At 39.4% G+C, this 23,862-nt stretch overlaps 2 protein-coding genes across 9 annotated transcripts in view; one reads left to right on the top strand and one right to left on the bottom strand.

The window, feature by feature from the left end:
* map4k5 (mitogen-activated protein kinase kinase kinase kinase 5) overlaps positions 1 to 3,655 on the bottom strand; it is a 41,781-nt gene extending 38,126 nt beyond the window's left edge. For 6 of the 7 annotated variants that reach the window (XM_035955612.2, XM_055005678.1, XM_055005679.1 and 3 more), the window contains exons 1-2: positions 3,231 to 3,655; positions 2,581 to 2,826 (exon numbers count right to left, since the gene is read on the bottom strand). In XM_035955612.2, coding sequence (XP_035811505.2) covers positions 2,581 to 2,688 — 108 coding nt within the window. In that variant the 5' untranslated portion in view covers positions 2,689 to 2,826; positions 3,231 to 3,655. The remainder of the gene's footprint in view (positions 1 to 2,580; positions 2,827 to 3,230) is intronic. The other variant, XM_055005682.1, reaches the window with a different exon arrangement.
* Positions 3,656 to 6,360: 2,705 nt separating this feature from the next.
* atl1 (atlastin GTPase 1) lies at positions 6,361 to 23,116 on the top strand. 2 transcript variants are annotated; one of them, XM_055005955.1, is made up of 14 exons: positions 6,361 to 6,544; positions 7,743 to 7,993; positions 9,728 to 9,862; positions 10,237 to 10,341; positions 11,746 to 11,796; positions 12,001 to 12,057; positions 12,209 to 12,301; positions 12,440 to 12,578; positions 14,041 to 14,168; positions 15,191 to 15,247; positions 15,612 to 15,683; positions 16,341 to 16,772; positions 17,970 to 17,984; positions 21,350 to 23,116. In XM_055005955.1, exons 1-14 carry the CDS (start codon positions 6,505 to 6,507, stop codon positions 21,461 to 21,463), a joined length of 1,689 nt encoding a protein of 562 aa, XP_054861930.1. In that variant the 5' UTR covers positions 6,361 to 6,504; the 3' UTR covers positions 21,464 to 23,116. The 2 variants fall into 2 exon arrangements, with proteins under 2 accessions (XP_054861930.1, XP_054861931.1); XM_055005956.1 differs by having other exon boundaries at positions 6,362 to 6,538.
* Positions 23,117 to 23,862: the final 746 nt, after the last annotated feature.

Here is a 23,862-nt window from a genome sequence, read left to right as displayed (position 1 = left end):
TTACTGTATATCACTTGTATCATCATGTTATCAATACTAGCAGAGCCAAACACAAGGGCTTTGGGAATGATTTAGGGAAATCTCTGATTGCAATTGGATTTGTGACATATTTTTATCAAAGTCAAGCTTCAGTTTAGTATTCATTGTGTAGCTTATAGATTTTAAACGTGCTGAAGCATTATCACACGAGATACGATCAAAATAGTGACTGTCACTCACAAGGAGGACAGCATGAATTTGTAAAACCACTGACACGTCAACTTAAGTCCTGGCTCAGGCGCACTGTTTAACATATTTCCTAAACTGTAGCCTTGAGATTTGCATTGCATGTCAGCACTGACAACGTGATATATGCATATTTAGCATCACACAAAAACAAAACTCAGACAGGTCTCATTCAAGTCTGTCTGATAGACTGTCTGATTTAGGGGCTCTTGTCTTGTGTTTTTTTGTAAAACTACAATTACAAGACAGAGTTTGTTGACATACATTCTCCACGAGCACCACAAACTGTGTGAGGAACAGTAAAGAAACACTGAAAACGAAGATTTTGTTGCAAAAACAAACACAATCCCTCGCCATATCGCGGTTCATCTTTCACGGTCTCACTGTATCGCGGATTATTAAATTGCACTTGGTATTGAGGACATTTCCCTATATTGTGGGATTTTGTGGGATATAGATATTTTTTTATAATTGCTATTGTGAAAAGCTGCGTTGAAGTACAACGCTAGAGAAAAGATATCTGCCTTTTACGCACTCTGCAACTTTCAGATGCATTTATTTTGACACAGAGCAGCACTAGAGAAAATGTGGCAGGAAGTCATCAAACACACTACACTTCACACTCACAGTCCTGACAACATTACAATTAACGAAACTAACTAGACTTACTAAACCACAAAAACACAATAAAACAAACATTCATAACACTGTAACACTAATAGAAGCCACAATAATGACATTTAAACCCCCAACACCCCGAACTCCCATGATGCATTGCAGCACAACAGTTCAGTCAGAGACCGGCTGTGCGATCGCTAGATTATTTTAATTATTTCTGCGGTAAAATAAGTATTTTCTAGTCTAAAAAAATTCAAACAATATGAAAAAAATATTTAAAAATAATAACTAAACATATTAAAAGAATATTTAATCGAAATAAAATGCGGAACCTACAGCGATTGGTGCTGATGGGTCTGGAACGTAACCCCCGCGATAGACGAAGGACCACTGTATTAGTTTTGTGGAATTGTTTCAGCTACACAGAGGGCAATGCTGACAAAAAAAGGAACTCTGTCAATAGTTTCCACACAAAGCAACATGAATTTTAAGTTATTTGACCCTTTAATCAGTCCTACAAACCTCCGTATGATGACCTGAATGCCATCCAAAGCAAAAAACTATTTTGAATGTATTTACCGGAGTCACACAAAGTGAGAAAATGACTCCACTACAGAGTCAGTCCTTTCATTCTAGATTTCTTACTTATTATTAAATGTTATTCGAGTCGTCTGGTGAAAATTCTTACATCTTTTCCTTATGGAATTACATATTGCAGTAAAACAAAGTCTTACAATGTCAGTTTTTTCCAGCATCATACAGCTCTATTTCAAATCAACTGATTATTAAACCTGTCTAAACACTATTTAAAACATTCAATATCACTGTATTTTGCTTGACAGCCGATCGTATGACTACATATTTTGGTGAGACTGACTACTGATGCCGAACATTTTCTCCACAAAAAGAAGTCATGTGGACAAATTGGACAAGCAGCTACAAGCATTCAGTGTTTATTTGACTTAACCAAATCTGTCAAACTGGTTCAAGAAACCGTTTCAGTTCACAATAATGCAACCAGAACGACCAGGAGAGGATAAACTACTCTTTTTAAAAAAAAAAAAAAAAACTGCTGCAACCATAAGGGCACTCAGCCGTCATTTGGCCCTTTAATTAAAAACAACGGTTACATTAGGCTGCAACTGATTAGTATTTTCTCGATTATTTGATTAGTTGTTGAACACAGTCAGAAAATAGTGAAAAAATGTCAACCAACATCTCATTTTGTCCACAACCCAAAGACATTTGGTTTACTGTCATTTTGGAGGAAAGAAAGCTGAAAATAATCACATTCGAGAAGCTGAAATCAGAAAATCTAGACTTTTTTTCTTGAAAAATTACTCAAATTGACTAAACGGTTTTTGAATAGGTAAGAACTAATCGATTAGTCTTTACAGCTCTACTTCACTAAAGCAGAATAGGTTCAGGAAATAGTTTCAGTTAATAATCATGCAGCATGTACAACCAGGAAAAGACTCACTTAAAAAATAAAAGTTACATAATTGAAAGTCATGCACCCGAGCATAATTACACAGTTTTATCTCCATGGATGGATGCAGAACCCGGCCCTCAATCAAGAAACTACTGCTACATGTGTCCGCCACATGCTGTCATGACTTACAAAACAAACAAACCTCTGGCTTGAATTACAACGAAGTGGTGATTAGTCATGAGATGGCCAGTCATGGTATCTGCAGCTCTAATGACAGACTGTGGGAACCAATAACTCCACTGTACCTTGTACACGTCTCCATATGTACCACTTCCCACCCTCTGAATGAGCTCGAAGTCATGCTGGGGGTTCCTCCTCTGGATCTCACCGCTTGGCCGGGGAAAGATGTCCATGGTGGCTTGAACCAGAAAGAGGGATCCTTTTACATTTAGTTGACCAAATCTGGTGGTTTGGGTGGTTTGATGGAGCAAAGAGCTTGAATATGAGTCGGTTAAGTGTTACTCAAAGGGCCCTTTTCCGTGCTCCATGTCCTGATAAAACAAAGGAAAAAGTTTGGGGAGAAAGTGTTAGAAAAAGGGTGCAACTGTAGCAGAAGCATAATAGGCATTTAAGCTTTAAAATCAATAATATGAGTAATAAAACAGACATGGTTGTGGCTATTTCAGGTGCAAATGTCGCACCAGCACCATAAACTTCTAAGTATTTAATTTTTTAGCAACTATCATTTAAAGTAAAGTTATCGGGGAGTATTTCTGAAGCATTTCACAAAGCAGAAACCACTAAAACAACACTAGCCGGTGTATAAACACTGTGGTCACTCCAGCAAATAGCCGGAGCCAGTTGAGGGGGGCTTAGCATCCGAGGCGAGTCGGCTAATGCTAGCTAACTAGCAAACTTAGCTTCGCGTCCGCTTCTAAACTTCAGCCGCTCGTACCTTTCACGACACAAACACCGCCAACGAGCACGTCCTGCATTTTAAAAAATCTTTTCCGGGCCTTTGGCGGTGCGATGGCGTCGAATAATGGCACGAATGAGAGAAGCGGTGCCCCTTTGTTATCGAGGAAACAGCAGTAAACTTCAGTTGGCTGCTGCCTCCACTGCCGCTGCTGCTGCTGTTCACTCCGTCTCCTTCACAGCGCTACGGTCCACTTCAATGTCCGCAGAAGCCTTAAGTTGTGCCGTTGACATGTCATTTCCCTCCGTCGGCAGTTTTAGAGACGCTCAGGACTCGTGTGTAAAATATGTTAACGGTGTAGTACAAAAATAAACTCGTAACGTTGAATTCACTGACAGAAAAGGCTCCCGTAAGAGCAACAGTGTGCTAATCTCTGTAGAGTCGCAGTTTACGGGACTCCGATGCTGCGTTCAGGAACACCTCGAAACATCCAGCCTCACTATAGGAAAGCCAAGCCAATGCAGCCAAGAAAAAGTTTTAACCCCCACTTTTAAGTTTCTCACTTTCATTGCTTTTCATCGTCCAATACTGGTGAAATTAATTAGACGTTTTTGACAAGAATGTAAATTAAAGACTCTTTCATGTCGAAGTGAAAACAGATTTTAACAAAATAATGTCATTTATTTGAAATGTAACCTATAAAATTGGTGATTGCGTACATATTCAAGTCAGTATTTAGTGGATGCACCTTTGGCCACAATTAAGACTGTGTGGAAAAGTTTCAATCACCCTTGCACATCTGGACACATCTGCAGTTTTATCTCATTCCTCTTTGCGAAACTGATCAAGCTCTGTCAAAATCAATCAAAAACAAACAGCCCTTTTCAAGTTCAGCTGTAGATATTTTAATCAACTGAAATCTGGGTTCTGACTGCCGCTCCACAACATCCACCTTATTGTTTTTAAACATTTTTTTGTAGTTTTAGCAATATGCTTCAGGTTCTTGTTCTGCTCGAAAACAAATCTTCTCCCAAGTCGTAGTTCTCTTGCAGACTGCATCAGGTTGTTCTCCAGGACTTCTTCATACATTGCTGCATTCAGTTTGCTCTCTACCTTTATATGGCTTCCAGGGTCTGCTGCTGGAAAGCATTCCCCATTATGATGATGCCACTACCATGCTTCACAGTGAGAATGGTGTTAACGTGCAGCGCCAAATATTGCATTTAGTCTGAAAGTGCAATTTTGGTCTCATCAGACCAACAAACCCTCTTCCAGTTTACTTCAGAGTCTCTCACATGCCTTCGATAAACTCTAGTTGAGACTTTATCATTTTAATTAACTGACATTAGAATTCTGTTTTTACTTTGACATGAAAATTCCTCTTTCCCTCATTGTCATCCATTCGAATTGTGTTGAGCTTTTTGACCTACATATTTGAGCTTCACTCTACAGGGCGATGCATTTGCAGAGATCGATGCTAGAAACATGTTTTCACATCATCACATTCATCCTCTGAAAAGCGAAAGTTTCTCTCAGCTGATCTTGTATCTAGGGCGAGGTAATTTTGTGACCACGATTAATTTGAAAGCCGGTTGTGGTTCAGTATAGAACAGGAGCACGTTGGTGAGACCTGAAAACCTCCAGTGCACATAAAGTGAGAACTGACATGTTCACAGAGCCTGTATTTGTTTTTTTGACCTTTATGTTAACACAGAGTACACTGAGGTTTAGGGGCTTCATTTTACAAGACAATATAAGTAAAATAATAAACAAAAATGAATTAGAGCATTTACAACATAAAATACAAATGAATCAACTAAAACAGGAGCAACAGGAAGTAAAATAACATCATGTCTTCATTTTAGCACTACAATATTATTCACTCTGTTCAGTTCTTGTATGTGCTTAAAAACATAACCTCTCTGCTATATATGTACCATCACAATTTGGACTCTTTTCATTGTTTTTGTTACATTTTTCTGTATGCCTAGTTTTTTAATCTTTATTTTTAAGCTACTGGATGCTTGAATTTCCCCCAAGATCAATAAAGCTCTAATCTATTGTAATGTACATCACTTTGGATAAAAGATTATATGTATGTATGTATTCTAGTAATTCATTCTAATATCAAGTAATCTATTCTTATGTCTATTTTTATTTTAAGATTTTTTATAAGGTAAATAGTTAAATCATATATACAGGGGGACATTAAGATAAAGAAATATACAAATAAAATTTTAAAAATACATCAATAAAAAATAATAAATCCTAGTGGAAAGTGATAAATATTGTCTTTGTGAAAAAAAAATCAGACAAAAAGTACTAATCAATCGAGTAATAAAATGTATTAATAAAGCATTTTAAAACAGCCAGAGTGGACTGAAGTGCCGTACAAAACAAAATTATGCACAAAAAAAATCTAATTTTAAATCAAAATAAAATAGAACAAAACACTAAAACAGGATACCAACTTGTAAGATGTATTTCTGACAAATAAATATAAGCTATTAAGTCCATTAAAATGTGCTAAAAAGCCATTAAAAATATGCACATCTTGGGGTAATTCTTGGAAATATTAATGAAGGAGGAAGATTTGATAAAAAATAAAAATTAAAAATTAAAGTAAAAATGTCAACCAGTGTTTCGTAAAACCCAAGATGTCTTATTTTGTACCCAAAGATATTCAGTTTACTGCCATTTTGAGGGAAAATATTTACATCAAATAATTTATTTTAACTTGCTGTTACTACTGAAATCAAAGTTTTCATGTGTATATGTTTACATGTGTAACTTTAAGTTGCTTTTAACAACCAGAATGCTGAATTCTTGACTTATTTGTTTGAAGTATATTTTGCACCGATCTGAATACAAGTCCACGCCTTTACTACAGCACCTGAAGGCATCATAAGATCCAATTTCTATGTACTTAGCGTCACCTACAGCTCAGAACTGGAACTAAATGTGGGGTATTTTCACTGCAGCGGTGAGGAAAGTAGGTTTGTCCGCAGCTGCAGTAGAAAAAAAGCCACATATTCGGAGGTTGCACTTATTTTTGCACATTGTCCAATGAACCGCTCTCACTTTTTCCGCATTATGAAGCTTCTGCTGCTGAATGGAGGAACAACAGCGCCCCCTGGCTTCACGCAGCGTCCTCTGCAGCACTGTGGGAATAAAATAATTAAAAAAAGAGCTCCATCATCCTCCTCCTGCACCGTTGTGCTGGAGATAGGGCATCCTCCCAGCCGCCGACACTCATGACTGCCGACTAGGGCCGCACATTTGCGCACAAACGGAGGGATTCAAGGACCGCATCATGGCCAAACACCGTCCCGACAGAGACAGCTGGGGTGAGTGTACGTAACATTTCATTTTTCATGCCTCCCTTGACGCACATACATGTTTCCTTTTTTTTATTTGATTATTTGTCGAGGGTGAGGGTGTAAAGCAGCGCAGCCAGTTAGGTGTTTATTTCCCATCGTTAAACGCTCATTTCGACATTATTGCAACAAAGAGGTGCGTTTGTTTGGACACAGCGTTCCAGATGCACCGTCTTCTGCAGGAAAGCATATATTTTGATGGGGTGGGAAAAAGCATTAAATTGTAAGAATCTCTAGATGCACTGTTGGGGGTGTGAGGCCCCTAAAATAAGCTTGAAAAATCACCTTCTGGTCCATTATGTTTGTCATTGTGGTGCATCTGATGTAAAATTATGTAATCAAGAGTATCATCTGCAGCCTGATCATCACTATCAGCATCATGAGCCTCTCTGACATCACTCTAACTTTAAATCCAGGCCTTGCACATAGAGGGGAGGAAAGGGGTGAAGAACGGGGGGAAAGCAGGAAGGAAGATGCTGCTGTTTGTCATTAGAGAGTTTATCTGCTGTGACCCACTTTGAGCAGACGGTGCTACTGACGTCTTCGGCTTGTTTTAAGGGCAGCAGCAACAGGATCAGGTGAACCGGGCAGGCTCATGTTGGGCCGGGCCGAGGCCTCTGCAAGGAGATGGGAACTGACAGGAAAACCTTGGATGATTCCTGGTTAAATTATTCACCATGCATTCTTGGCAAAATGCATTAATGTTTAAGCGCTACCCCTAAATGTTCATGTGTTACAGTAGTTAATTTTGCACCATTGGAATCAACCTCACAGCCCTGAAGATTGGAGTGACTTTAATGCCTCCTAGTCTTATGCACGAGACTGGAAACACACTGAGTCACTGCCTGAAAAGCTCCGGAAAACAGCCCTGAATGATCTCATTGGACGCCAACAGATGGGATGGATAGCATGGCCTGATTCATTCTAATTATTATTAACAAGCTCGCAGGCGATGCTATTGATCTGAGGCTAACAGGAAGGAGTAATGGACTTCAACTTTCCTGTTTCCTGGCTTAATGGACCGCTAAGTTTGCTCATCATCACTGTGGGGAACTTCTTGATGCTCAGCCACTCACACAGTAACATTTCAGCTGCTTCTTCACCGATAGGATACATATCAGTCCCATCTTTCAGGCTTTTTGTGCATTTTTAAACCCGTTTCTTTGTCTTTCAGGGTCCCTCAGCGACAAAAATGTCTACGACTGGAGCTCGGAGGAGGAGGAACCTGATGGACGAGCTAGGCCCGTCCAGGTTCTGCTGGTCAAAGATGACCACACCTTCGAGCTGGACGAGGCGGCGCTGAGTCGCATCCTGCTGGCTGAGGAGGTCCGGGACCGGGAGGTGGTGGCCATCTCGGTGGCCGGAGCTTTCCGCAAGGGCAAGTCCTTCCTCATGGACTTCATGCTGCGCTACATGTACAACCATGTAAGTTTCTGCTTCTGGGCAATGTTGAAAATGACGTCTGTCAGCTCCCACATCCAAAATGTGGTACAAATAAGAACATTTCTACTGTTTTAAGGTAAAGTTGAGATGTTTCAACCATAAGCTATGCCTGCTCTTTTCTAAGGAGACGTTTCTTTCAAACCTTTTGGATCTTGTTGTGGGAGAAAAATCTCTGCTTTAGCTCAAGACTAGATGTTTTTACCTTGTTAAAATGTCCATATGGTAGATTTTCATGCTAGAAGAGACATTATGAATGAAAAAGGCAGTCAACACCATGGTCAAGTATACCTACCTTGAAACTACAGTGTACATATGACACACAGATTTTGATTTCTAGGGTTTCATTTGTATCAAACCTGAGGCAACAAGGGATTGTTTTCATGGACAAAACTTCTCCATAATGTAACTTTGATGCACAAAACTTAGTTTTTAGGGGTTTAATCAACAACCAGAGAGGGACTTTATAAACTGCACCAAAACTCGGAGAGTAAGGAAGCATAAAGATGGAGTACATAATGAGTTTGAATGGGTTCAAATAAAGCTGACATGATTATTAGGTATAATCAATGGCAGGGATGCTTAAAAATGCACCAATATCCATTTTTATTTTTAGTTCAATCAATTTTAACCAATGATTTTCTTAAATGTTACAACGTAATTGGTGCAGTCAGTGCTACATTTTCAGACAATGTTGGTGACGGCAAAGTCTGACTCCATTCAGTGCAAAGGTTTTCGATATGTCAAATGATCATAGAACAAAAAAGGAGGTTTGACACTGGAGTTGCAGAGTTTGGATGGCAGATGAAAGCAGCTCAGCACAAAGCATAGTGCACCTGAAGAGAAAACACACAATCGCTAATATCTGTTTGCTTCTCTCCTGCTAGCTGTGCTCACATAAACCACATTTTAATACAACTAAATTCCTATTTAAAGCAGTTCTCACTTGCATATTTTCTGTTTCTGTTGTCAGACAACAGAACAAGTGACTGAAACGTAGCCCAGTGAAACATCATGTTAACCAGCAGTCATTTTCAAGCTGCTGATCTGCACTGCTAAAAATTTGTGATTTTGTAACTGCTGCGTTGTCTGACAAACTTACCAAACATATGATTTAAAACCCCCATTTATGCTGTGAATTTGGCAAGAATTCCACATAAAATGATCTCTCAGAGAAAAAGTTAGAGGTGATAGAAAGTCCTGACTTTGCACTTACAGTCATGCTTGTGTCAGCTGCCTTGCGGTCAACTGTTTTGCTCCATGCTCCATGCAGAGAGAGTCTTCTTCCTTAAAGGGGCGGGGACAGTAGTAGATAAGCTGAAATTAAAGCTACAGACACTGAAACAGCCCATTTAGGGCGGGGCTAAAACCAGAAGCAGTACATTGATAGTTAAATGAGCTATCTTTGCAGTATATTGAGCTTAGAAAAATTAAAGAATACATTGATTAATTTGCCTTTAAAGGAACGGCACAATTTTTTATGCTTGCACCAACCATAAATGGCCAGACGTATATGTAAAAAAACATACACAAAGATCTATTTATGACCTTACATGCTGTATTTGTGCCCATAAATTTCTTTCTTTTCTCTGTGTTTATATGTAGTCAAGTTTATATATTTTGATTGCAGTTTGCATTCAGTAAAATGCCATGTATTGTCAAAACATCCAGTATCTGATGTACATATTAAACTGAACTGTGTGCTGTTACGGTGCTCAGGCATCTGAACAATGGCTCGGAGATGCAGAAGAACCTCTGACCGGCTTCTCCTGGAGGGGAGGCTCAGAGAGGGAAACCACCGGGATCCAGATCTGGAGTGAAGTCTTTCTGGTGGACAAACCAGACGGGAGAAAGGTGAGACTGAGTATCATCCTGCAGCAGATTATTACCAGTGCAATGAGGTACATAATTATATATGACACTGACACTTTATTAACCTTTTCACACTGCATTTTTTTTAATTTCTCATTAATCTTGGTATCATTTAGACACTTCTCTCATCCCTACAGCAGCCAAACATCACCTATTTTTGTCTTTTTTTTGCCTCAGACTTCACTTAAAACCAGCTTTTAAATCGATGCTTGGTCTTGGTAGCCTCTACTCCCTGGAGTTCAAACACTTCCTCCACACACTGTATTAAAAGTCACTTCAGTCAGCACAATAGAGTGGAGGAAAACACACAGATCACTGCAGCACAGGTCAGTGTTTTTATCTGTCTCGTTACATAGGTTGCTGTGCTGCTAATGGACACGCAGGGCACGTTTGACAGCCAGTCGACGCTGAGGGATTCAGCCACCGTGTTCGCTCTGAGCACCATGATCAGCTCCATGCAGGTAAAGCCACCTTGTCTCATCTGACCGAGCCTTTCTATAGACGAGACTGTGCATATTTATGGTCATGCATGAATGTATGAGTGTATTTTTAGCCAAGCGTGTAGGATGCCAAGTCAGTCAGTCCTGAAGTTTGGCCCAGAATGGCCTATCTCAGTGATTGTTGGGAAGTATACCAGTTTTCCTGTGGTGTCACCATGAGTGTGACACTTGTAGTTTTTGATGGACGAACCTTAATTTTGCATTATTTTAAGCCTTAATACAAGATATATAAGCAGCCTTTATAAAAATTTGTCCCCTATACAGTTGTCACAAATGAGGAAATTAGCTATTGAGACCAAAACAACATTCGAAATACATTTATTTCTGCTATAAAGTTGGACATTTTAACATGGGAGTCAATGAGGATTGACTCGCTTTTGGAGCAAGCCTCAAGTGGTCATTCGAGGAACTGCAGTTTTTGGAACTTTTGCATTTTTTGGGGGTTTTTTTTGTTTTGTTTTTAGGCATAGATATTGCCACCCTGCTGTTGCCTTTAAATTCATTGGTGATCCTTTAACCTTTTGATGCACAACATGGGTCAAAAGTGACCCATATTCAATGGAAAATTGCTATCTCTTGACCCATGTTGTGCATCAAAGGGTTAACTTGTCATCTAGTACCTGTTATGGTAGCTGTGGTTGAGGTGGCAGACAAGCACTGTATAAATCCAGACCATGACCATTATTTTCTGGTCAAAATTTAAATTTGTCAAATTCTTTTATGAACAAAGACTTGCTAAACTATCATCAGCCTTACTTGCATTCACACCTGTGTTTACTGCAAATTGGCAAATGTTAGCATTCAACTGTAGAGTTGTAACACACCTAACTAAGACATACTGTAGCTGCTAATCATGTTAGTGCCACAACATTCTGCATTTTAGCATGCTGATGTTAGCCTTTAGCTTAAAACACCACTGTGCCTAAGTAAAGCCACTGTGGAAGAAGCACTCAGATATTGTATGTATATAGAAGTAACATTACTGTAGTGTAGAAATATTCAGTTACAAATATATTAGCATCAAAATATACTTAAAATACCAAAAGTAAAAGTGCTCATCATGCAGATTGACGTTATGAAAGAAATATAGTGAAGCTAAAAAGAGCAATGTTTGTCTCTGAATTCTAGTGGAGTGAAAGTAGAAAGTAGCAGGAAATGGAAATACTCAAAATTTATAAACAGTACAGTACTTGAGTAAATGTACTTAGTTACTTTCGACCACTGAGCTAAAGTCGTACAGAGCAGCAGAACCTGGAATCATGTTGGATCTGTGACACCTAAGATGTTTTTTTTTATAGTTGTGTAACATTTTTCCTTTCATAAACGTTTGAACTAAATAATATTGTAAATGAACGTCTCTTTCAGGTTTACAACATCTCACAGAATGTACAAGAGGACGACCTTCAGCACTTGCAGGTAAAACACTCGAGTTTCAGCGATAACTGCTCAAACAGCACCGTAAAGATTAGAAACCTATTGCCAGAAATATAAATTCTGAATTAACACGTGCCTATAGAAGTTTTGAAGTGGTTGAGTGCCGTCGACCTTTCAAAAAATATGCAGTACTTAATCAAGACACTTTAGATTGTCATTGATGTTGTCTTTCCTACTTTATTTCAGCTTTTTACTGAGTATGGCCGACTAGCTATGGAGGAGACTTTCCTCAAACCGTTCCAGGTATTGAATGTCACATACTTTGACAATATGCTCCCTGAAATGTTTCATTGAACCTCTTTTGAAGAATTTATTGACTGAAAATAATTTTAAAGTGAGCAACCATTCTGAAAGTATCGGATGAAAGAGTCAAACGCTGCATTTTCTTTCCTAGTCCATGATTTTCCTCGTACGAGATTGGAGCTTTCCGTATGAGTTTCCCTACGGACAGGAAGGAGGCATGAAGTTCCTCGAGAAGAGGCTGAAGGTGAGTCAACTCTGACGTCACTTTTAATCCCATCACATCGTTTTCCTCTGCAGACTTTGCTTTTAACAGCATCTGAGGCTGGTTTAACTCAATCACCTCTAAAACCCGATACCTGTGCTGGTTGTGTTTGCGGTGCAGATCTCAGAGAACCAACATGAAGAGCTGCAGAATGTCCGGAAACACATCCACTCCTGCTTCACCAACATCTCCTGTTTCCTGATGCCTCACCCCGGCCTCAAAGTGGCCACTAACCCACACTTTGATGGAAGAATTAAAGGTATATTCCCCTTTTTATTTCCTTCTAACAGATGGATGTTTCATTCAGAATAGTATTGTTTCTGGTTGGTATGTTGAAAATCAAAGTCAAGCTAATAATGGAGGGATTCAACTAGGAAGCGTTTGGCAAAATGCAACAGATGGATTGGATTATATTAAATAAATCAACTTAAAACAGTAATTAGTCTTTGCTCTGCCTGGCAGTTGCTCCACAACTTTAGTCTGGACTTTAATACAATTATTGGATTGACTGTTATGAATTTTTGTGAAGGTATTCATGCTCATCAGAGAATTAATCATTCTAAGTCTTCGTCATATTGACCAATCTAGGGAAATATTTCCATATCTACTAAACTGATGGATGACTACAGGAATCATTTTGATATTTGGTGGAGACATTCATTCCCATGAGCCTCTGGTGCACTTTTGTTAACAGGCTAACATGATTGACTGAATAGTAAACCTGGTAACCATTATAGGCACTAAATATCAGCAAGCTAACATAGCAGCGGTAGCATCATGATGTGAAGAATGGTGGTGGCAGCATCATGATGTGAAGCATGGTGGTGGCAGCATCATTAAGTGAAGCATGGTGGTGGCAGCATCATGGTGTGGAGCATGGTGGTGGCAGCATCATGATGTGAAGGATGGTGGTGGCAGCATCATGATGTGAAGCATGGTGGTGGCAGCATCATTAAGTGAAGCATGGTGGTGGCAGCATCATGATGTGAAGCATGGTGGTGGCAGCATCATGGTGGTGGCAGCATCATGATGTGAAGCATGGTGATGGCAGCATCATGATGTGAAGCATGGTGGTGGCAGCATCATGATGTGAAGCACAGAGGTGGCAGCATCATGATGTGAAGCATGGTGGTGGCAGCATCATGATGTGAAGCATGGTGGTGGCAGCATCATGGTGTGAAGCATGGTGGTGGCAGCATCATGACGTGAAGCATGGTGGTGGCAGCATCGTGATGTGAAGCATGGTGGTGGCAGCATCGTGATGTGAAGCATGGTGGTGGCAGCATCATGATGTGAAGCATGGTGGTGGCAGCATCATGATATGAAGCATGGTGGTGGCAGCATCATGATGTGAAGCATGGTGGTGGCAGCATCATGATATGAAGCATGGTGGTGGCAGCATCATGATGTGAAGCATGGTGGTGGCAGCATCATGATGTGAAGCATGGTGGTGGCAGCATCATGATGTGAAGCATGGTGGTGGCAGCATCATGATGTGAAGCATGGTGGTGGCAGCATCGTGATGTGAAGCATGGTGGTGGCAGCATCATGATATGAAGCATGGTGGTGGCAGCATCATGATGTGAACACTTATGAAATCACCTATTTGACACTAAATAATTGATGTGGCTTTGTTGGGGGAAGTAAACTGTTTATTGTTGTTTTCCTGCATCACCAGAACATAGTGTACGTTCTCACCGGTCGCTCTTGTCCTTGTCTAGAGATTGACGGTGAGTTCATAAACAACCTGAAGATTCTGGTCCCCTGGCTGCTCAGCCCTCGTAACATCGATGTGAAAGAGATCAATGGCAGCAAAATCACCTGCAGAGGCCTGGTGGAGTATTTCAAGGTCAGAACTGAGAACTGTGATGACGCACTGGATGAGCAACACTGGGCTTCTTTCAAATTATCACCTAAGATCAGCTCCCAGAGATTTCACTTTAACATTCCATTCTATTTTCTTGTAATCAGGTTTATAAATAACTGCTAAGAGGACACTAGAGCTGAATTGGCTAAACATTTTTAAATTAATAAATATCACTATGATACTTAGCCAGTGGATTGCTTACAGTAATGATTTTTTGCATTAAAAGTTTTCTGGAATTTTATGTTTCAATATGCAAATAACGCATTATTTATTTAAATGTATGCTAATTTGCATACATTTCCTAACTGAAATCTGAACATTAGATAAAGCCAAGTTCAAAATTCCTGTTTCATTTTCTTAAGATGCAGTTTTAAGGTCAAAGATTTTTACAGAGGGGATTGTGAATATCTTTTTTTAAAATTCCTGCATTATCAGAAAGTAATTTCAAATTTAAACAGGCTGGGAAATAAACAATTTTGTAATGTTTTTACAAATATAATGTTGTATAGATCAGGCTGTGAATGATATATTAACCAGCCTCTCTAAGGAAACCTTTTGATATAGATAGGAATAAAACCAGAGAGTTTGACATTTGTGTGATTACTGAGTGTGAAAAAAACAAAAAAGATTTTTGGGGTGAAACAGCCTTTAAACATATGTACTATTTAATAGATATCACTATGGAGCGTCCCAAAATAACTGCTATAATAAAGACAAATATTTATTGTATTACAAGCTTCCTGAAATATTTTAGCATTGTATCATTAAATATCTGCCTATTTGCATGCACATCTAATATGCAAAGCAAAATAACCACATAAATGTGTATTTTAAATGTTTTGTCTCCACTCTTCTGAAGATGTTCTGGGAACCAAATATCCAAAAATTTCAAAATTAACCAGTGCATGAAAAAATAGATGATTTTGTCTTGTAAAGCAGTGTATTTCTGCACAAACTACAACACATTTATCATGCCACTTTTCTTGATTTTTGGTATATTTCAGGCATACATCAAAATATACCAAGGAGAAGAGCTGCCACATCCAAAGTCAATGCTACAGGTACGTTTTTAATGATGTTTTGTTTTTATAGAAGCCTATATTTAACATAGTTTTTACATATTTGCTGACTTTTAGTAGTCAATGCTGATATTTCAGGGGAATATTTGTATTTTGTTTGGTAAGCTTTGCCTTGTAATGATCTGATCTAATAGATAAAGTCCAGCATTATATGGTTAGTATGTATGCTACAAGTAATGTTTTACATTTTTCATGCTTCATTTGTGTATATAGTACACATGTAATGAATATTTTAGGTACCTTATCTGTGTATCTGCTGCAGAGATCCATGAATTCAGTTTAAATTCAGTTATAGTATCTTATGCTTTAATAATTTAACACTATATTTTCATGTGTTTCCACTCAGGCCACAGCAGAGGCGAATAATTTAGCAGCAGTCGCAGCTGCAAAGGATCTGTACAACAAGAAGATGGAGGAGGTTGGTGAGAACAGGATGTTTAACCCTCCTGTTGTCCTCATTTAAGTGCACCCAAAAAATTGTTTCCTTGTCTGAAAAAAATCCAAAAATTAAGCAAAAAAAAATTCCCCAAATTTCTGAAAATTTGCAAAACCGTCCGGAAGAAAATTCCAATAATTCCTTAAAAGTTTCCCTTCAAAGTTTCATTTTTTCTTAAAAAAAAAAAAAAAAAAAAAAAAGTCCCCCAAATTTGGCAAGAAAATTCTTGTAAATATTTTCAAAAAATGAGTAAAAATCTTCCAAAAAATCCTAAAAATATATAAAGTGATTACATGTATATCAATAAAACTTCTAATATTTTCTTTAAGAACATTCACAAAAAAATCAACCAAAATCCAGCGAATTTCGCTGGATTTTGGTTGATTTTTTTGTGAATGTTCTTAAAGAAACATTTTTAACATTTTTTTTTTTTCCCCAAAAATTGTTCAAAAATTTCCCAAAAATGTTGAAAATGTGGACATCAGAAGTTTCACTGTGAAATTATTTTTTTTTTCTCCACATTTTCAAACTTTAAAACGGGTCAGTTTTGACCCGCAGGACGACACGAGGGTTAAGTCAGTCTAAACCTCCACCTGCTGCTGAATCCTTCCTCACTGACCAGCTCCTTTCTGTTTCCAGGTGTGTGGAGGCGACCGGCCTTTCTTGGCGCCCAGCGAGCTGCAGGCGCGACACGGCGTCATCCGAGAGGAGGCGCTGCAGGTGTTTCGGGGCGTGAAGAAGATGGGCGGCGAGGAGTTCAGCCGCCGCTACCTGCAGCAGCTGGAGGGGGAGATCGACGAGGTGTTCGTCCAGTACATCAAGCACAATGACTCCAAGAACATTTTCCACGCCGCCCGCACGCCGGCCACGCTCTTCGTGGTCATCTTTGTCATGTACGTGGCGGCGGGCATCACGGGCTTTGTGGGCGTGGACATCATTGCCAGCTTGTGTAACATGATCCTGGGCCTGGCGCTGATCACGCTCTGCACCTGGGCCTACATCCGCTACTCCGGGGAGTACCGGGAACTGGGCGCCGTCATCGACCAGGTGGCCGGAGCGCTGTGGGACCAGGTAAATAAAGAAGACTGAAGTTAGGAATAAACCTCACTGTCTCACACAAAAACCTCCAATTTCAGTTTTAAAATCAGATGACAGAGGGATACACGCAATCAGACAACAGCAAACACAGGCAACGCTAAGAAAAGTAATAATAAAACCAGAAAGTTGTTGTTCTTGAGGTGAATTTAAACTTCTCAGCTGAGCCCAAATACCGACAAACAGTCAGATTTCCAGCACCTACAAGAAGGAAAGAGTCCAGGTATATTTCAGAACTTTAAAATCAACTCTTGTGTTTTATTTGCAGCTAAAGTAAATCTAATTTATCTGCTATAAATGTAACACCAGAAAGAATTCAGGTTAAAATAATCAATTTACCCCCCCAAAATTCACTTTTTTGTGTCTTTTATGGCATATTTTCTTTATTATATATTAACTCTCTGAACTCCAAGCAGTTTTTTTGTTCATTTTACTCACTTTGGCCTTATGTTTCATTTCAATCATGGCTGCAAGTAGAGAAAACTCAAAAATGTCTTATGAATAGTATGTCACCATTATAATGCAATAAATCATAAAAATGGAAAAAAAATTTATTTTCATATTTATTTTACCAAAATTGAAAAAAATGAATAGATATGAATAGTTCAAGGGTGGTCAGAAAGCTAAAAAAACAAAGATTATTTTTCTTTTTTTAACAGTTTCTGGTTCTGAAAGTAATGTGATTTTGGTGATTTAATAAAGATAACATGCGTTTTAAACCTGATTCAGAGGGTGAAGTAATTTCACAGTCCCGTTATGGTGCATGTTGCTGCACTTTCACGACTGAAAGAAAAATAAAAACCCCTCAAATATTCTAATAAAACAGGATAAACCACACTGCAGTCCTTTTATAGAACTCTAGGAATAAAAGAATTGAATCCTGTTTCTTTTCTACTCATGGAAAAGTGAAATTTAGTTTAAAAAAAAAAAAAAAAAGAACGAAATAATCCTGAACTTTAGTGCATGAAATCATGGTCATTGGTAACTGATGTGATCCAGCATCTTTAAACCACTAGGGGGCAACAACCACTTTTAAATCTTTCAAGCTGAGCTCCATCAGAGTGGTAACTTATTGTTGTTGGAGAGTCTTTATATACTGTATGTGTTATATTATCTATGTGTGTACACGTGCACTTACATTATGTATGTATGTTTTTTTTAATGCCTCTGCAGGGGAGCACAAATGAGGTAAGTGGGAGTGTTTATTAAACTGGGAGCAGCAAGAGCATCTTTTAAAGAGCAGATATGGACGTTTAAAAGTCAGACTATCGTGAGAATATAAAAACTGGAGGCCAGAGACACATTTGTGTGACTATTTCTTGCCACTTAGGTTGGGTTATCAACTGGCAAAAGGCTTGTAATAATAATTTAACTGAAGATGCACCACTGAAGCACAATAAATGACATGATAAATGGGTCCTGTTTAGAAATAATGAAGCTTGAAAACCTTGATTTCTTATGTTTTCTGCTTGTTTGTGCCACATTTCCTAATTATTAATTATTGCACTGGAAAGTTTGGACACAGTTTTGCTTTGAAGCCCAACAGTGAATAATCTGGCCTTGATATTACTCTACGCTGCTCTGAAAGGTGCTCTGCTCAGCTCACTTATAAAAACTGTGCTTTATATTATGATGACAACTTTTTTGTTCTTTTTTGTTGTTAAATTAGCTTATTTCTGTGTGTTTTGATTGTTAAAAAAATCACATTTAACAGCTAGAAGTTTCAAACAAGACTGTAGATGGCTAACGGTGTCTCTCAAGGATCAATTTTAGGCCCTCTGGTTTTTACTCTGATGATCATAATAATAATTTTGTTAACCAGCTCAGCACTGTAAGGCCCATTTTCTGTGATAATAATAGCATTTTTATGCAATTGCATCATATCAAACCAGGATGCAGACCTCCCTGCTAAACTATAAAAATCTAAAAAAAAAAAAAAAAAGATAGGTGAATTTTACACACATTCAGTGATGTTTTCTCTTATCTAACTGACAGAACAAAGCTTCATTAATACCTAGAATTTGGCTTGACAGCACATTGTCCGACAAAACAAAAACATAAAATCAGAATTGCACTTTTACACCAAACAAAGCTTGTTTCTCTTCAGAAAACAGAAATAAAACTTTTTAAAATTTATCAAACTATCTGTACTGAACTATGCAAATATCCGGTATGCTGCAGCTATCACCCTTATTCCTATGTTGGAAAGCATTTTGAGTCAATATCTGTTGTTTTAAATGTGCTTTATAAACAACATTGACTTCACTTAACTTTTCACATTTTAAAGATAAAGAGATAAAGTTCTTTATTTCTCCCCACTCCAGGGGAAATTTACATTGTTACAGCAGCTTATGTAACAGTAGACATAGTGATAAGAATAAAAGAATAATAGAACAATAGTAATAATATTTACAATATATACAAGGGTGACAGATGAGGGTAAAGTGGCTTAACAGAAAAAATAAAAATAAAGTTTAAAAGTGCAGAGATGTGCAGTGCAAGAATGTCAGTGCAAATTTTATGGTTTGGGGTGGTAATGATATAGTCCAGTTTATGTTAACATCAGCCAGTGATGCTGATGTTGTAAAGTCTTATAGCAGATGGAATGAAGGACCTGCGATAGCGCTCTTTCTTGCAGGGTGGATGTCTTAGTCTGCTGCTGAAGGAGCTGCTTAAAGACCCCACAGTGTCATGCAGTGGGTGAGAGGGATTGTCCATGATGGATGTGAGCTTTGCCAACATCCTCCTCTCACCCACCTCCTCTATGGAGTCCAGGGAACAGTCCAGGACAGAACCGGCCCTCCTGACCAGTCTGTTTAGTCTCTTTCTGTCCCTTTCAGTGCTCCCTGCTCCCCAGCAGACCACTGCATAGAAAATAGCAGACGCTACCACAGAGTCATAAAATGTCCTGAGCAGAGTCCTGCACACTCCAAAGGACCTCAGTCTCCTCAGCAGGTGGAGACGACTTTGGCCCTTCTTGTACAGAACCTCTGTATTGTGTGTCCAGTCCAGTTTATGGTTGAGGTGAACACCCAGGTATTTGTATGTGTCCACCATGTCAATGTCCAAACCCTGGATGTTCACCGGTGCAGTCCGGGGTGTCCTCCTCCTGCTGAAGTCCACGATCATCTCCTTCGTCTTACTGGCGTTGAGCTGCAGATGGTTTCGCTCACACCAGTCAACAAAGTCAGAGATGACCGTCCTGTACTCCCGCTCGTCCCCCTCAGATACACACCCAACAATGGCTGTATCATCGGAGAACTTCTGGAGGTGACAGCTCCCAGAGTTGTAGTGGAAGTCCGATGTGTACAGGGTGAAGAGAAAGGGGGAGAGCACTGTCCCCTGTGGGGCCCCCATGCTGCTGACTACCACATCAGACACACAGTCCTGAAGCCTCACGTACTGTGGTCTGTTGGTGAGGTAGTCGATGGTCCAAGCAGCCAGGTGACAGTCTACTCCCGCTCCTTCAAGCTTCACCCTAAGCAGAGAAGGCTGGATGGTGTTGAAAGCACTGGAGAAGTCAAAGAACATGACCCTCACAGTGCTGCTGGGTTTCTCCAGATGAGTCAGTGATCTGTGCAGCAGGTAGATCACTGCATCATCCACTCCAATGTTCGGTTGGTAGCGAATTTACTACTGTGAGTTACATTAATGAGGTCCTACATTAAAACCACCGGCCTAATATTGCCCTGGTGGCCTTTGTGCTACGAAACAGCTGTGACGTTATTCACTTCAGCTGTCAGTGGTTTTACTGTTGTGGCTGATTGGTGTTTATAAGGCTAGCTGGTCATCACTGATGCCTTTTTATCTAATTTGCTGAAATATTTAACTCTATACAGTCTTTCTAATCATGAATGACTGCAAAATCATTGATGCTTTTGCTTGTTAGCTGTTTAAAAGTAAGCCAAATGTTCAATTGTTCAGTGTTCAATAATTGATGATGATCAACCTTCATGCACATGATTAAAAGTGTAAGTTTTCATGGAAAATATTAAATTACCTGGGTGACCCCAAACTTTTGAATGGTAGTGTATGTTATGAATTGGCGCTATACGAACAAGAAAAGCATTCAGAGCACAGTACTGCTCCCGGTACTGCTTCATGACTCCCGATAAGTCCGCAGCAGTTGATTTGCAGTAGGATCGCAATCATGTGATCGTCAGCAGGCAGCTGACATAGTGTTCACTTGTTGTCATAGTGACAGTGACGCAGTGCAACTATCTTGCAATGATACAGAAATCTTTTAAAAATCCATGGATCCAGACTATAAGCTGCATCACTGCCAAAATCTAATCACTTAGTCCTTGTGTCATTTCTGACCTTCCTCAGAAATTTCATCCAAATCTGTTGGCCCGTTATTGAGTAATGTTGCTAACAGACAGACAGACGGACAAACATACACCAATCGTCACATAACTCCACTGCGTTCCTTGGCGGAGTAACAGAACTGAATTGAATTTGCTTCGTAGTTCATCCCTCTGGCCCCTTGTGCTAACATTTGTTGATGCCGGTGAGATTTCCTGAATGAATTAACACATTTCTTGGCTCCACAGGCTCTCTACAAGCTGTACAATGTAGCGGCCAACCACAGGCACCTGTACCACCACGCCTTCCCCGGGCCTCAGGTGGACGAAGCGGCCGAGGAGCAGGACAAGAAGAGGGACTGATTAGAAAAAGACAGAACTCGGCAGGGACTTCTGGAGGAACATCCTCACCATCAGGCACTCTTTTATTCTGGTACCGGCTCCGGTGCATTCACTACTTTACTCCTTATCCCGGACTGTGTAACGTTCATGCAGGCAACAAACGCCATCTACCATCACTTTTTAAGAAAAAAACCCACCTGTACAGATACTGTCGGCACTCTGCTGGAGGAGCCCTGCGCATATCCAACCTCCAGTCAGCTCTTTAGTTCACACTTTCTCCATCGTTTGTCTCCATGATTTTCAAAATAATAGCCCAACGTGTGAAAATCCTCCCATATCGTGACGATTTGTTCTGTTCTTTGAAGTTTAGTGCTGTTTATAAGGAACAATATCTATGATGTTTGGAAGCCAAAAATAATGTGTGTTAACTAATGATCATCAGCATGGTAAATGGTTAATGTCTGTCATCTTTAAGCTCTAAAAACCAGGTATAGTTCATTTTAAAAAAAAGTTTTAATGGTTGTGACAAAGTGGTATCGTGCCATAACGTAAAAAAAAAATCACTTCATGCAGACACTCGATGGCACTTTTGTTTTGGAGGTTGGCGGATCAGGGAGTAGCAACACAACAGAGGAACACGAGTTTACACATCACAGCTGACGTTATCTCACACTGCAATTTTGTAATTCCTCTCGCTATATATATATATATATCTATCTATCTACATGTGTGTGTGTGTGTGTTTGGCTTTGGAGAGGAAAAGAGTGTTTCCATTGTACCGCAGAGGCGGGGGCCGAAGCCATTGTTGTGTTTCTCACTGAATGTTCGAGCAGATCCGAGGAATGTAGCTGTTCTGCGGCCACCGAGGAATCAAAGCGAGATGTTATTAGGCGTGGCGACGGGCCCCGCTCTGGAAAAAAAAAGAAAGAAGAAAAAAAAGGATCCTCATTCCACGTCTCTTTCATCATCTTCACAAAACTTAAGCTGAATCATCTGTGCAGAACTGCTGCATGATGAAAGAGGCCCGAGGCTTTATTTTGTTAAGTTTTTTTTATGTGTTCTCCAAAAACTTCTGCTTGCATTTTTGGTGTTCGAATACTTGGGCTTAGCAAGACTGTTACTGTACATTTGTATATGTGTGGTTTTTTGTTTTTTTTAGCGCTGTGTAACGTCACACACTGCAGCATACAGTAGAGACTTGTCTTTTATTCGCCCCCTCAGATCTGGTCAGAGGAACACCGTCATGCATATTTAGCAAGTTTATAGTGAGGTCAGACCTCAAGGGTTGAAAATTTAAAGGCACTGCAGCAGAGTGGCTTCTTGAGTCTTCCACAATGTATAATCAACATCACACAAAGAACCATCCGAGGCCACTTTAAGATCTGTGAGGTTTCTTTTTCCTTTTTTTCCGCCTCCCTCTCTTCACGACCATGTTCTGGGTGCCGTGTCCATTCACGAGTATGAAAAGTAGTATTTGTTTACGTTGTGTTGCGAGATTTTTGTCTGTTAGAAAAAGAGATTTAACGGCTCCGTTCCTCCTCGTCGACGCCGAAATAAACACTCCGGAGCCTCTCGGTGAGATCCTCCAAGTCAACTCTGCTTCGTTTCGACACACGCGTTGCAAAGTTTCAGTTACAAAGAAACAACTAATAAAGATGGACCAAACTAACACAACCTAGACGTGTCATTTATTGTCAAGTCAGAGATAAAATACTGAGCTTTGATGCTGTTTTTGCAACATACACTGCTGTTTAGAAGTTTGTAAATGTCCTTATTTTAGAAAGAAAAGCAGTTTTTTTATGAAGAGAACATTAATCAGAAATCCAGTCCAGAAATTGTTAATGTGGTAAATGACTATTCTAGTTGGAAATTTTAAATGGAATATCTCCATAAGGGTACAGAGGAACATTTCTAGCAACCATCACTCTTGTGTTCTAATGCTACACTGTGTTAGCTAATGGTGTTGAAAGGCTAATTGATTAGAAAACTCTTGTGCAGTTATGTTAGCACATGAATAAAACTTTTTAATGGTAGTGTATATTACCTAGGTTGTTGATTAAGCCCCTAAAAACTCATCTCAGTGTATCAAAATGACATATTTCCATTTTTTTTTTCCATTAAAACTTTCGATTTTTGACTTGGATGCAGCTTGAGCACACCAGCTCACCCACAACTCCGCTCAAATGCTATAGAACTGCTCGATGAGACACACCAGCTACGTTTCCATAAACCTGTCAAGTAACAGGAAGCTTTCTCAGTCAGATTACCTTTTCATGTCAGCTGGTATTGAAGCTGTACATGAGGAAATTGAAAAAAGTAACAGTAAAATGCTCAGAAATGATTCGATAACCTCTTCCATTAAAGTGTGTCACCTCTTTTTCCAAAAAGTCCAAAGCACCTCAAGTACAAAGTTATACTTT

This window comes from Amphiprion ocellaris, chromosome 20 (assembly GCF_022539595.1).
Source record: "Amphiprion ocellaris isolate individual 3 ecotype Okinawa chromosome 20, ASM2253959v1, whole genome shotgun sequence".
Lineage (NCBI taxonomy): Eukaryota > Metazoa > Chordata > Actinopteri > Pomacentridae > Amphiprion > Amphiprion ocellaris.
Note: the sequence above shows the minus strand (reverse complement) of the source record. Positions and strands in the feature narration are given on the sequence as shown.

Coding starts and splice junctions, on each gene's coding strand:
- atl1 (XM_055005955.1), top strand. CDS start 6,505: ATGGCCAAACACCGTCCCGACAGAGACAGCTGGGGTGAGT. Junction 9,863..10,236: donor ACAAACCAGACGGGAGAAAG/GTGAGACTGAGT, acceptor CTCGTTACATAG/GTTGCTGTGCTGCTAATGGA. Junction 12,302..12,439: donor TCCTCGAGAAGAGGCTGAAG/GTGAGTCAACTC, acceptor TTTGCGGTGCAG/ATCTCAGAGAACCAACATGA.